This window comes from Gambusia affinis, linkage group LG03, assembly GCF_019740435.1.
Source record: "Gambusia affinis linkage group LG03, SWU_Gaff_1.0, whole genome shotgun sequence".
In the NCBI taxonomy this organism is placed as follows: Eukaryota; Metazoa; Chordata; class Actinopteri; order Cyprinodontiformes; family Poeciliidae; genus Gambusia; species Gambusia affinis.
In genome coordinates this window covers 13,546,480-13,561,402 of record NC_057870.1, presented here as the reverse complement: position 1 = coordinate 13,561,402, position 14,923 = coordinate 13,546,480, and the positions used below count along the sequence as shown (strand labels likewise).

Genomic DNA, 14,923 nt, shown 5'->3' with positions numbered 1-14,923 from the left:
GGTTTGAAGATAGCATCTACGGTGTAGACTGAACTAAATTAGCAGCGTGTGCTGTTGTGCATCTGATAGGTCTTGAAGGCAGACTGGGCCAATCAGGCCTCTGATCAGTGTCTCATGGCGTGCAGAAACAAGCAACCCATGTAAACCAAAACCTCAGGAGTGATCCATCCAGTGCTGGAGTTGCGGGATGGAGTCGCTGCTTCACTTTCTTTATGCGCTGCGGGGATGAAAAGATGCACTCCGCTTTGCCTCGGCTGTCACCTGCTTCCGGACACTGTTCCATCTGTCTGATGGCTGTCCAGGAAGTGCTCTCTCCACAACCCCTGACCTCTGAAACCGGTTTCCGAATAAACAGCTAATTGGCTGGGTTTCCTGTTTAGCCTGATGGGAATGCTTGACTATTTCTGTCTGTTTACAGAGTTGTGCCTGGCCCTCTTTCTCAGAGTTGTGCTCCCTGCATTGTTTATGAAAGAACAATGTGTTTTGCTATAGCTACACTTCGAACTTCAGGCTTTGGGGTCCATGCAGTAAGATCTAGGTTTTACAGCTCCTCTCGGCTCTTGCAGGCATCTGATTTTCATGGTCTGTTGGAGAAATGTATATTTTAGATTGGTCTAAGGTGTTAATTTGAGAATTATAATGACAAATTGTGACTTACACCTTACAAGTCACATCAATATGCACCTCTGTCAATGGTTGCAGTGTGAAAAGAAATATGTTGTCCCTGTGAACAGACACACATGTGGGCATCCTAGCACAACCAAAGCCAACAAGTGTCCTACCCCCGTTAAATAATCATTGTTCAGCATAATAAGCTCAGCCAAAAAGGAACTATCTATGTCTGAACTGTCTGCTTTGAGTTAGATGCTTTGTGTCTTTCCCAGATGTGACTTTCTCCTTTCTGTATTGAATTATTCAGCCACTTCCGGGTCTTAGTCAGTTTTCAGCTTCAGTCTGCATCCATTTATAGAATAGATTCTGTGCCCAAAGTTGAGTGAAAGACCTTAAGGCTCAGGAGTCCTGGGTTCAAATTCAGGGTATACTGTGAAAAGGCTGTTCTTCTCTAACCAGTGGCTCTATGTGGGTTTATAAACATCACCTCTTTTTTTAGTTATTTATTTTACATTTATTAGAAACATAACTCTAATAAGGAACATATTAAGCAACTGTATAAAATAGATTCCAATCATTTTTGTCTTAAAAGCTTAGTAAAACAAGTTTACAGTGATTATCAGTGGGGAGGTGTCAGACTTTAGATTTTAAACAACGTAATTAAGGAAAATGTTACTTCCTGACAATATCGATCAACATTTCCACGGTAACTGGATCAGAAATGTATGTGCTTCATGCGCCAGCTTTTGTTTTCAAACTGTTCTGATGTCGTGGGTGGTTGTGAAAGACTAAAGTAAAGAGGTGAGTCAGTCCAGTTTATCCGCATATTACCAAGACTGGACGATTAAATGTGGTCATTAACTTGAGCTGGAAGGCGCGGAGCTAGAGGCAGCGTTTTTATTGATGTGGCAGGAAACAGGGGGGGAGGGGGGGGGAGCAGTGGGGGCTGACGGCTGCTGCTGAATCTGTAAATCTCACAGACTGTTCACAGTCAGCTCCCACTTTTAAAGGGACACACACACACAGTTTCCCTCTCTCGATTAAGAACGCACTTAATGTCACAAACAGCCCATTAAGCACCATGTGGTAGGAGCAGAGACGATGTGAAACTGAAGGGTGTGTTAATGATCGCTCCCGGTTGCCAGGGCGAGGCCGTGGCAGGTCTGTGGATCCAGACAGAGTTGAGGCAAGCGTGCAGAAGTCTGCTTCCTTAAAATTAAACTGGCGAGGTTGCAGATGTTGGTTAAGTTGTAATATTGAAAAAACCAGCACTGACTTTTCTGGTTTCATAGTAAGCTGTAATATTTATTTTATAAATACTTATTTATGGTGTGGTTTCAGAGCAAGTTCCACCTCACTAAATCCTACACATGCGCCACCACAAATACTTTGAAGAACTTTTTGAAAAGAGTAATGCGACTGTACTTTTTTTAGTTTGTTGTATTTTATCACACAAAAGAAACTAAATAAAAAATAAATAAATCTCCGTTTGCACTGCAGTCTTGAATGGAAAACTTCCAGCCTATAAATTGGAAAAATAAAACCCTGACCTCAAAATGCCATATGTCCACTGTGTGTTTAAAACTTTGAAAACTCCAGTAATAGTTTATTTTAACAGTTTATTAGACTTTTGCCATCTTGTGTGTCATAATAATGTCCACATGCACTCATGCAAGCAGTAACTACAGTCTGTTTGTCAAAGTGTCCATTTCAAGTTTGATTTTAGAAACATGCTTTGTTATCACATTATGTGCTAATAGTTATTATGAGGGAAGCTGCTGATAAATCCTGATGTTTTCCCAGCTGGCACTAGAATGGAGTTAAAATGAGTTTTGGGCTTCAGGGACTCGTACGTTTTGTAGTACAGTTTGGAGAGACCAATTCATCCAACATTCGTGTTTTTGGACTGGAAGAGGAATCAGAAGTACCCTGAGAGAGCATGATGAGAACATGCAGACTCCATGCAGAAAGCAATGCGACAATTCTACCAACAGTTCTGTGTGTGTCAAGATCACAACGTCTCTCCAGTCCTTTGCTGTCTTAACTTTAATAGGAACCATCTTTAGCTAATGTCTTTGGTCAGGCTAATCTCTCATGTGACTGCAGCAAGTGAATTTCATTTTTTTTTCTTGCTTTCATTGTTTGATTTTGTTCTTCATTTTACGTGTAATTAAATCTCTATGAGCTGTGAAATAGATGTTATAGACTGGTAGTTTTGCATTCCTAATGGGCCAAAATAGATGATCTGTAACGTTTTTTTTTTTTTTCCCAATTCGCAGAATACTGAGCCACAACAAAATCCGAGTTCTGAAAAATGGATCCTTCATTGGACTTAACTCCTTGGAAAAGCTGTGAGTATTAAGCTTACATTTTTTGATAAAACCCTGAACGACTGACAGCCTTCGTTCTACACTTGGCATTTTAGAAAAGCCCCCCCAGATTTTAGTGGGCATTACTTCTGCATCAGTGGTAACCTATCTTATAGATTTATGTGATGCCTCTTTTGTGCTTGGCTCTGGACTGGGCTCTGGATGAATTGGCATCAGAGAAAATCTGAGCAGCTTTGTGTGCATTTCCCCTAAGACGGGCTTGATTCCAGCAGGGAGGATGATCCACTCAGACTGGCTATCGCAGAGTTATGTTGAAAACCTCACATAATTACACTTCAGCCCTTCATTATTTGATAAACTCCACTCAAGAAGACAAGATAAGAGAGATCTCTGGCAAGAGGATTGTGTTGGCAGTTCTACCTGCAGCTTTCAAACAGTCTGGCCCTCCTCCACAGACTCATAATCTCTCTTAATCTTAATGGAGTGTGAGACCAGGGATGGACACGATTACTTTGGGGACGAATCTGACACAATCCTCGGGGCTTCTGGTGACAGTCATGGAGCTTTCTTTGACAATGCAGCAACCATAAACACACAACAGATAAGATGGAAAGACGTCTGAAGGATTTTAACGTGTTAAAGTGTTTAAAAGAAAAGATTGTCCTGAATCATTTTTTGGGCTTTTGGGGATGGTAGACAAACATTAAACAACACTGTCCTGTTTAACCTCTTTCTGCTACATCTTCACAATCCATCCCAACTCTTATTGAGCTTTTGATTTTGGTCACTAAAGTGGGTAAATATATTTTTGGATATCAGAGTATTTTTGCATGGCAACAGCAATATTTCAGTATTGCAATGTGGACAGCTATTCAATATTATAATTAATATTATATTAATAATATAGTGCCACTGTACCCCCAAACTTGCTTCATGTTTGTGGAAAATAGCTCAATCTTCATCTTGTCTTCTAATTATCTTCTAAAAATCCTTTGCTTGTGCAGCTGGAAGGAATTGATTTTAGATTTGATGCTTCTTTTTTTCTTGGTCCTTTAAGTCTAATGACCCCTCTGAGGACACAGATACTTGTTTTACAATGGTTTCCATGGATATTTTTTAATGATATGTCTAATCCTCCAGTTGTTGCTCAACATCCTTAGAAGTTTTCTTTCATCTGAAGATGACAATTCAAATCAGAAGGTTTAATCTTACACACAGTTGGACATTAACACAGAACAAATTCATTAATACTGACATAGTCTTATACTAGGAAATTGCTATTGGCCACAAACTGTTTGCAGTTTTTCTGCAGCTAGGCATTTATCCAGATATTGTTGTGGTGCATGTATACATATATATATATGTACCAAATGTTTGGACACAACTTTTGGTATATATATAATATATAGGAATAAATATACAGGAAATTCATAGTAATCAAGTTTTTAAAGGTCAGTATGTTGGTGCTTATAGCAAACTGGTGCTTCTATGTACTCTGTCTTGTCTTGTCTATTTCCCAGTAAATCTTAATGGGAACAATAAACATGTGCAGCTCCAGTTTGGTTCCTGCAGATTGGCAGAAACGCTTATTTTGCCGGGGAGGTTTGTGGTTAAGTTGACGGAATATTACTACCACATGCCAGTCGGTGCTGCCACCCATGAAGCTAACAAGCTTCTAAAAAAACGTTAAAGAAAGAAAAATACAGCAATTTGCCCGCAGTTGTTGACTTGTTAGTGGAGCTACCTACTGGAGCTCACATCAGACGTGCTAGTCAAGAACAAACAGCGAGTAAAATATGCAGAGAACGCTGAGAAAACCAGAGTCGTTGGTTCTTTGCCTCAACAGTGCTGCACCATGGGCTCAATCGATCTGTGGGAAGAACGACATCACAAGACAAAAATGTGATAATGCAATTTCCATGATCATGGATATCAAACTAAAAACAAAAGAGGATGGTAGGTGGAAGGAGGTCATGTGAAATGAACCCAAGTTGCTTGTTTTTGTTAACAGAGCTCCTTATGGTGTTGAAGGGTCAATAGGTTAGGAAACCTGAGCCTGCTCACAAGCAGAGCTGTATACCTGATGCTGGGATAAAACTAGTGACATGCAATTGGGTTGTAAAATAAACACTTGAGATAATATACTCAAAATATTATCTAAGCTGTTTAAACAATAACTTTTACAGAAAGTTTATCTAACTTACAGAGTCTCAGAAATGGAAGTAAAGGGAATTTACAATTCTGAAACGTCAAACTTTCATTTTGAGGAAAAATGAAAAGGGGAGGACAAATTCAAAGTTTCAAAACAACCTTTGATGTGCCAGCTTCCCAAACCAGAACACCAGTTGACAGGACAGAAAAAGAGTGCCTGGAAATAGAGGTGTTAGCTGACTGGATCACTCCAAGGGAGCGGCTCCCATAGCAGCTTCATTCTGCTTGACACAACAGCTGTGCTCAGAGACAGGGTCACTTCATTGGTTGTCTTTGTGAGTCCTTTCGTTGGGTACAGAAGCAAGTGATATGAAGGACAAGCAACACAGAAACTTAATAGCAGTGGAAGTAATGAAAACTTTGTTAATATGGCATCTTTCAAGACAAAAAAAAAATCTGAAAATGCTTCAAACAAAGAGTAAAAATACAAGGTACATTAAATAAAAGCAGATTTTAAAAAGTTTGTTTTATGTTTAAAGGTCCGCTGATCTCAGTGACGGAGGTAGAGCGTTCTATGATCTCCTTTAGTTTTGTAAGCTGGCCCTGATCACAGAACCCCGAGGACCTGGTGGGGGTGTCGGGATGCAGAAGTCCGTTGATATAAACTAGTTACTTCCCATGAAGAGCTCTCCAAGTCAAAACCAGGATGTTGAAATGCACCTCAGCATGCACTGGAAGCACAAAGCATTTGCTACATTAGCAGTGGAGTTGCATGAGAAAATGTAGAAGATTTAGTCAGAAGCCTGACAGCAGCAGCATTTTGTACAGACTGCAAATCTTGTAGGGAAGATCTGGTTAGACTTCCGTAGAACGCATTACAGTAATCCAGACGAGATGAAGCAAAAGCATGAATTCAGATTTCCATTTCATTATGAGAAACTATGGAGCTCAGTTTGGCTACATATTTCTAAAATGATAAAATTGATAAAAATGATAAAAATACCAAATATCAAAATTCAGATTGAATTAAAAGTATTATACATAATTTTTACATAAATTCAGGCATTAAAGTGCTAATAAAAATTCAAGTAATACTTTTTTCCACACATCAGAACTTCTGACGACATTTGCGGGAGAAATGTCGTCAAATCTCAATGTCCAACAAGGAGATTTGATGGTGACCCTCTTCCTGTAGGTCACTTTAAATTAATACGATTTGAAAGTGACCTACAGGGGGAGAGGTCAGATATGTGTGTTTGTATTCACTGCAACATGGAGTTCAACTAACACAGGCACAAACAGTCGCTTATGGTCCACAGTGGGAGATGCAAGCTTTTGCTGTGAAGAGATAACATAAATCATGCGGACCGCATTTCACTCCTCCGCCGCAGCCTCGGCCTCATCTCTGAGGCAAAGCAGTGGAGGTCTTCCCGCTCACTCTGACGTCTCCAACCTTTAATTGAGTACTCAACATAGCTTGTAATTACATCTGAGCTCATAGGAAAATCACCGTCTGTTGTGAAAAAATAAATAAATAAAATAAAAAGAAAAAATAAAAACGGCCCATTGAAATTTACAGTTGTAGCCTTGGAAGGGTTTGATGGGATCGATCGGGATGTGAGCTCACAGCGAAGGTTTCACTGTTAGTTTTCGTCATACTGCCAGATTACAGTTTTTGTTTTGTCTCCTCGCCCCACAGTGACTCCTCAGGTCCTCTCATTGTTTCCAGTTTGGCGTCTACATGTGCTTGTCATTTGCAGTAGTTGTGAACACTTACTCATATTATGTGGTCACTGCTGTAATCAAAGGCCAGCCCACTGGGGCTGAGTAAACACACATCAGGGAATTACACTGCATTTCTGCCCCAAAGTGACAAGGATAAACAAAGCCTGCTCCCTTAACTACACACACACACACACGCCCGCACACACACAACCTTTTGGCCTATTTCTGGTGTGACTCCAACATCGACTTCTTTGCTTCCTAATATGGAAAGCTTAACATATAGGCTGTTATTTTTAAAAGTGTCTGGTAATTCTTCTGGTAGACACACACACACACATTCACGCCTACACTCCGCTCTCACCATCCTATTCAGTGCTGAAAGCAGTCTGATCTGCTGGTGTTGGGAGAATCCAGCTTGTGGGCAGGCCACCCTCCTTCAGGCTGGGGCCAGACAGCGCAGCAGTCCACACAGTTAGCTCTTTCATTGGGACAAAACGCCTCAAAGCCACTGTTGCCTTCAAAATCTGCCAAACCACCCAAGTACCGAGGAGCAATTTAGGCTTGTTTGTTTTTGCCCTTTTACCGGACTGCTGTGTTTTTGTAACTCTTTTAAGCTGACTTTCCATCCAACAGCTACATTTGAATCTTGGAATACCTTGTGTCGTTCCACCACTATAAGGCTGAACACAACCATTAATCATATCTGGATCCTGGGGCAGTCCATGCTCTTTGCATGCACAATAATTTAAGTTTACAAGATAGTTCTGGATTTTTTAAGTGAGGTCCGGTTAAGTGGTTTTAAGTTCATTAGTTTGACCTAGAGAGAAATCAAAATGTAACTCTGGGATGGGTCAGGACCCATGAACTTCATCTATTTTCAGTAGCCAACTGTGGTGATATGTGCTTCATGTGTTATGCATGCATATTAAATATTTGTGTCGGTATTGTAAAGCCATGGTACTTGTGTTCAAAGTTAACATTACTCATACAAGACAATTTATCTGCAGGTAAGGTATTACCTGCTTGCAACCTTAACAGAACCTCACTTCAAAATTCCCTATAAGATCCACCATGAATCCTCTTCTTCTGCACTTATTTGAGTTTCTCCACCTCAGTGCAAACCCTTAATGACAGAAGCTCTCACTGGCAGCTGCGCTAACGAGCCAAGAACTTTATGAGTTGTGGACAGATCCCAGCAGCCTGTCCTGTGCTGATTTGAGGTAAGGTAATGAGAATAATGAGCAAAGAGGGCCTAGGCAGTTTGGCTACTGTCCAACTAGGCCCCACTGCACCATGGGACACAGGACAGGCAGACAGGGCACAAGGGGCCCTCATTACCAGGTCTGTTCACCCAACATGGAGAGAGGGTGCAGAGAGGAGGGGTGCAGAGGCCAGCACTGATGATGGATGAGGCATCAGCAGGGTGTTTGAAGTGGACAGGTCTGAGAGGCAGGAATCAGGCTTGTGGTTGGGAGTATTTGAAGGTTTGAGGTGTTGGCTGCATGATGGGATATGTCACCAAAAGAGTCTGAAGTGACCAACACACAGTAAAAATATTTTGCTGTGCCTGCTGCATTTTAGAGAAGAATGCACACAAAATATTAGGCGGATTTCACATTTGCTCTCTTCAACAGCAGGAAATTTAGGGTTAGTTTTGAGTTACGCATGTACAGCAACAAGTTATAGGAAGGTTTGTGAAGTGACTGTCAGGGAATGAGAATAAGGTGATATGCTTAGAAAACAGTTTCCTGATATTATGTTATGTACACAATAGTTTTAAACAAAATAGCAGTATCTAGTTATTTTAATTTGAAACAAAAGCAACTATTACTGCTACTGCAGTCAAAACACTAACTGAAGAAATGATGTGGAGCTGTGTCAGGTTTTTAGAGTCTGTGTCGCTTTTGATGTCTCCCAATTTAAATTGTACATATTTATTGAAATTAACACTGTATTTTAAATGAATATTTTTTTCAATATTTAAGAATCAATAGAGCATTAAGTAATGTCATTTAATGCTTATGAAGGCCTCCAAGTGGTCAGATAAATATTAGCCTATTTAATTGAATATATTGTTACACTATCAGTTTGGCTTTTGATTTCAAGCATTCAGCATGCTGATGTAGTGAATCTTCATCAATTCGACGTAAGTGTTTACATGAGATCAAGTGATGATTTAGTTTAATACCTGTTTAAAAGTTATTATCAAAATGTACTTTTAATATGACAAACAAGACCTTGTAAATGAAGATTAGTGACCAACACAGTGTCAGAAGTGTCTGCTTCTCTCAACCCACCTCCTAGATTTGATCTTAACAAGCGACTCTCTGCCCTCCAGGTTATCATTAATCATTATTTAATCATGTAATGTGCCTCAATCTCAGACTGCCTCAAGCCAAAATAGCTATTGCAACCTGTATGTCATTTAATTTACAATTTTCTGGATGATGCTACGAATTACTTCTTTAATCAATGTGGTGATTAATTAACCCATCAGCTTCTGTGTTGTTACCATAACACTACAATAACAGGCAGCCTCCTTCTTCAGCATAAGACGGAGAGTCAGAAGTGTGAGAGTTATTGCCACACATTTGCTTTCACTCACATGCCAGCTTGATAAATGTGATGGATGATGATCCTTAAGATTCCACACCAGGAAAAGGGGAAGTGATTTCCTTCAGCCAGCTGACTGGCAGGGTGCAGCAACAGATGTGGGAGGGTCAGTGCTGTGCCCATGCAGCTGGAGAAAACTCGGGTCACTCTCCAACACTTTCTCTGATGACTCATAGAATGGACCTTTGACTGGAGCAACCGTTGGATGGAAAATTTTTGTGGTTTTGAACCATAAACCGTTTTAAAACCTTGACATTCTTTACTACCTCATGCTTAGTCTAACCCAGCTCATAACCTTTGGAAACAATATTGCCTGCTTTTACAAGAAGGTTGCTTTTGGTCACCCAGTCGCTCAACAGTGACTGGGTCTCTGTTGAGCGAACTGCAAAATTACCTCTGCCATTCTGTGCAGCTGGGGTTAGGAAGAGGTCCAACCTAAACAACTTTACCATCTGATACAAGGGAAGTGGAGCCAACATGGTACGCTAGTGGTTGAACAGAGAGCATCATGAAGAGGAAGGGCTAGAAAGACAAAAAAGTATGACTGCAGTTTGTCTTATATTAACAGAGATTAACTTTATATCTGCCTAGGCTTAGGAAATTATATTCATGATACATCAAAAGTGGGAAGCAGTGTAGTGGGTTAAAAACAGTGGATCGTTTTCAGAAATGGCGAGAAGCCTCTCAGTCTTGAATAGGCTCAGTAAGACGAGGGTCAGATTGCAGCAACCCACCACTCCAAAGGAAACAAAGGACAGCTGTGGAGGTTACAGACAGGAATCTTGTTTCCACTTAACAACAAAATGCACATTTGCGTAAGTCTGTTTTCACCCACACAACAGTGAGTCGCTGCTTGTTAGGCTGAAGTTACCTAATAAGACTGTATGACATTAAGGGGTGGAGTGGGTGAGGAAGGGGTTAAGCGTACTCGAGAGTGGAAACAGAAAAGGGGGTGCTGCTGGAGTTGATAGACTCCAGATGTGTCTTTCAGATAAACTGTAGGAAAGGGGTGTGTTTGTGTTGCAAGCCTAGCTCAGTCAAGGCTCTGGGGGTTTATTCAAACAGCGAGCAAGTCATCTCATAAGTCCATTACTAAATTGTATGCTTCATATCCCCCTTGCTTTGTCACATACTCTTTCTGCAAACATGTTGGCATTTTTCCTCTTTAGGAACTCAAGCAGTCTCTGGACTTGCTTCCTTCACTTCCGTTTCTGCTTCTTTTCTTCTTTTTCTACATGTCAGCTCTTTGGCTCTCTGGTCATTTCTTCCATTTTAGGCTCTCTGCAGGCTGTGGTCCACCTACTGGAAAAAAACATTCCTGTTCAATGAGAAGTCAATTAGTAATATTGACTTCAGTTTGATGAAAAAAAAAAGAGTGAAAAGCTGTCTTTAAAGCTTTTGTTGGAGGAATAAATTTACTGAGAAACTGATGTCAAACGCGACTTCAATGAACCAACACCATGTTGAGCATTGTTAGGGAAACTGGTTAAAATTAAGCAGCTAAGCAAACGGCCTGATCTACTCTAAAACTGTTCAGATCGAAACACATTTATGTAGTAGAATGGTCCAGTCAAAGTCCAAACTGAGGATTCACAGCAAGACTTGAACATTTCTGTTCCCTGACATGATCCATCTAATCTGTCTGAGTTTGAGCTATTTTGCACATAAGAGTGGATTAACAGATGTGCAAACCTGGGACTAATAAGTGTTAAAGGCCCTTCAGTGCAGAATGAACACAAATGCACACCATACCTTCTAGATTTCTCTTTATAAAATATATTGAAAACCTTTTATGCTCCACTATTACGCACTACCTTACGTTGATTGATCGCATACATTTCAAATAAACTGCACATTGAAGTTTTACTGTCATAAAATAGCTTCAAGGAGTTTTAAAACGTTTGCAAGGTACTGTGCCTGCACCATCAAACCCATAACTGAATTGACTGTGTTTGGATACTTTGATTGGTTGTAGGTCTCTTAAAATCCACCGAGTTTGGCCTCTCAACAAAAGCCTCAGCTGGAGTCAGTAATGGTTACAGTGTTTTTCTTGGCAGGGACCTTCTTCATCTCTTTGTGCTACAGATTATAGAAACATATAATCAACTAAGGTAATATGAGAATTCAAATAAAAGTATGCTTTTAAAAACATGCCCGTTCAGACTGCTGATTGCCATGCAGAGTTTGTGTCCACGTCTATCATGCATGCAATCTGCACATAATGATCAATGAAAAATTTTATATGCAAGTAGAGAAATATTTCGAGCACATGCCAGCTGGCATAACACCAGATTTATGAAAAATAATTGTACCTTTTGTTTCTTGATGTTTCCTGGCACAGCAGTTACTTCCAACCCTAAAGTCAATCAGGTTTATCCAATCTGAGAGGAACCAGAAAAAAAAAGAAAGAAAATAATCTGTGGAAGGAGCAGCGTAGCAGGAAATTAGTATAAAAAACAAGAGCTCTGCAAATCCTGGTTTCCTGTTTTGGGGGAAGGCAGGAGCTCGTTTGGGCCCTGCGTTACAGAGACCCCATTGTGAGCAAGTGTGTTGTTGAGTAGGGCGGTGGGCTCCACAGGGCCAAACGCAGGGGCAATTTTTGCTCAGTTCTGAATCCTCTAACCCACCTGCCCCTCCCGCTGAGGGAAAGCTAGCTAGTAAAAAAAGCAGAAAAAGGAAACTGTAAAAATAAACGAGCGAGGGCCTCAGCGAGAGACGGCAACCAGACAGGAAATGACACGCGGCATAGGAATGGTCTCCAGTGATCTCTGTCAGCAGCCAAGGTGCAAGTTAATACCAGGTACTTATTAGCAACAAACTGGTCTGAAATCAAGGGAAAGGCACGTTTAAAGTAAAGATTTGATCTCCTAATTGGTATTTCTTTTTCTTGAATAATCATCAGCAGAAGATTCTTGATTCCACTCCTTGTTTAATATTTAATCTTTATTTAACCAGGTGAGACGTCTGAAAACTGGTCCACTCACAATGTGGACCTCGGAGAGTCTGGCGATAATGAGCGGGCACTGCTTAGTTCCTGTGCTTTTCCCAGCTCCCTCCCGGCCAAAAGGCTCAAACAATGTCCGCTCTCCAGGCCCTGCTGGTCTTCTGATAATAGAGCACTCCACGTCTCCATTAAAACCCTCCCGCTGCCGTGCGAGCACACGGCTCCTGCGTAGGGCTGCATGGGGCCCAGGTGCTCATCCCCTGCACACCCACAGAGTGGTGACTCTTCAGAACAGCCGGAGGAACAGCTCCATTGATCAGGGGGAGTTAATGAGGAATGAAGAGAGAAAAAAAGGACATCCTTAATTGCAGCCTCAGATGTCAGACAATGGCTCCTTTTTTGGCGGGGAGGCAGCTTGAGTCTGTCGCAGTCAAGTGATACAGGCCACATTTAGAGAATTGGATAGCGCACTGCACTTTGGAGTCCATAATCTGAAACTCAAGAAGACGAACCGCTCACAGTCGTGATTCAACAACAGCAATGCGGTGTTTTGAAAAATGCTGCTTCTGAGGAGCAGAGAAGAAGAAAAGGAATAAAGTTGCATTTATTTCTAGGATCTTAGACAAAGATATGTTCACTTTCAGCAGTAATGAGGCTTTAAAGTATCTCTTCTCTCTGCATTTGTCCTCTCCCTTTGTGACAACTGTTGTCATCAGTGTCAAGGCCGCTGATCTTTGAAGTTGTTGTCAGGAAGAGCGAAAGCCAACTCTAGAGGGAGTTGACACAAGTCATCGCCTCGGTTTGCGGTAAAACCTGGAACTAAAGTTATTGTAGGTTAAAAATAAGGCTGGAAATAAATCAGAAGTGAACAGTTAAGTGCTAAGGCTCAGTCCCTGAGGCTCTGGGTGGACTGAGACGGTGTTAAGGGCCAACATATGAGCCTCACATCCTGCTGGCTTGGTGGGATCTCCTCCACATTCCCCAGCGTGGTGATAAGAGCGGGAATCAGAGTTGGTTAGCTATTGTTACCCAGTAGATCCATGCGCAAACAAATTTTCACCCATTTATTCAGACAGGAAATACATATCTGGGATGTGTTTGTATGTCTTCGCCCGAATCCTAAGGAGAGATACACCAACCAGAACTTTCCTGAGCTTTACTTTTGTAAAACCTTGTCTTGCCAATACAAATTTTAGCAGGTTTCTCCTACAGACCTATAATTAAGAGCTCTTAAAATATTTTCTATCTAGCCTGGCCAGTAAATAATGAGCTACATTAGCAGCAGAGGTAACATCATGACTCATTATGATGTTGTTAGTGAAATAACTATGAAGTTGTTTCACTAACATTTTAAGACAAAGCTGGTTATTCAATATCTGACATTTTAACCTGGCTTTTCAATCTTATGTTAGCAAGTAAAGCTAGCATTGCCAAAATGGCAGTCCCTGTATGAGAGTGTACCTTAATTCTGTGATTTTTTAAAAGTCTACCAACCTTTCCATAAACACTTTGTAAATAATCAAACAGAGCACTACTGCAGTTAAGTCTTTCTGTTATGTACTGAAAGTCTTGCTCTCTCTCACTTTCTCACAGCCTGAAGAAACCCATGCAGACATAACACGTTTTGTGTTGGAAGCCATTTTGAACAGCTCACTGATGCTAAAAGTAAATAACTTTAAGTTGAACTCTCACAGCGAGCATGTTGTTGATACTGCAACCAGACGGCACTTGGTGTGATGCATTTATTGATTGAGAAAAAGTTTTGTTGCTGTGGTTTCTGACTGGTCACAGGTCAGCTCCCAGTCAAGCAGAAAATTGACTGATTCTACTCAGTTAATTATTTAAACTCTTAAACGGTTCACCTTCAAAAACTTGCTGTATGACTGACAGACAGCTGGTAAAATAGTGTTGCTTTGTACATTTCTGATTTCTACAGCTCTACGATAACCTGTTAGATGCTGAGCTTCTATGCACAACAATGACCCTGCGAAATGATTTGTGATTTTAAAAAAAGATTTCTCTCAACATAACACAACCGGACAGGTTTACGTCTACATTGTGCGTACATGTTTAAGTGATGATGGGATAATTTGAGCATTGCCTTTCAACCTCCACCACATTCTGATGTTTCATTGTGGTGCAGCACAATCTATCGCTCCCTCACTCCATCTTGTACAAGCTGTCCAAGTTCCTTCAGATGGGCGGGGATGAAAGGAAAACCAGTGCTGTGATCTTGTAAACCAAAGATTTGAATTTTCCTCAGAAAGCAGAAAAATCTTTTGACAAATGAAGGAAGAGCCCTCAGGCTAAAACCAGCAGCTTAGATGGATACACCGGTCTACGTCAGTAAATCCCCAATTTACAGCAAAACATGCTCTCTTTGCCGTGTGTTCTTGTTAGGCCACACTATTTTTAGCAAAACATTCATCTTTGTCTTTTGACTTTTATGCACTAAAATGTAGAATGATAAATGTGTTACAACGATAGAACTTCTAAATTTAAACCAGTTTGAAAACAAAAACTATTTTTTAAAATAACATTTTGGATT

The 14,923-nt window shown here is 40.7% G+C and overlaps 1 protein-coding gene across 1 annotated transcript in view; it reads left to right on the top strand.

Annotated features, from left to right (window-relative positions):
- adgra2 (adhesion G protein-coupled receptor A2) overlaps positions 1-14,923 on the top strand; it is a 48,624-nt gene that overhangs the window by 19,748 nt on the left and 13,953 nt on the right. The window contains exon 2 of the mRNA XM_044111238.1: positions 2,892-2,963. Coding sequence (XP_043967173.1) covers positions 2,892-2,963 — 72 coding nt within the window. The remainder of the gene's footprint in view (positions 1-2,891; positions 2,964-14,923) is intronic.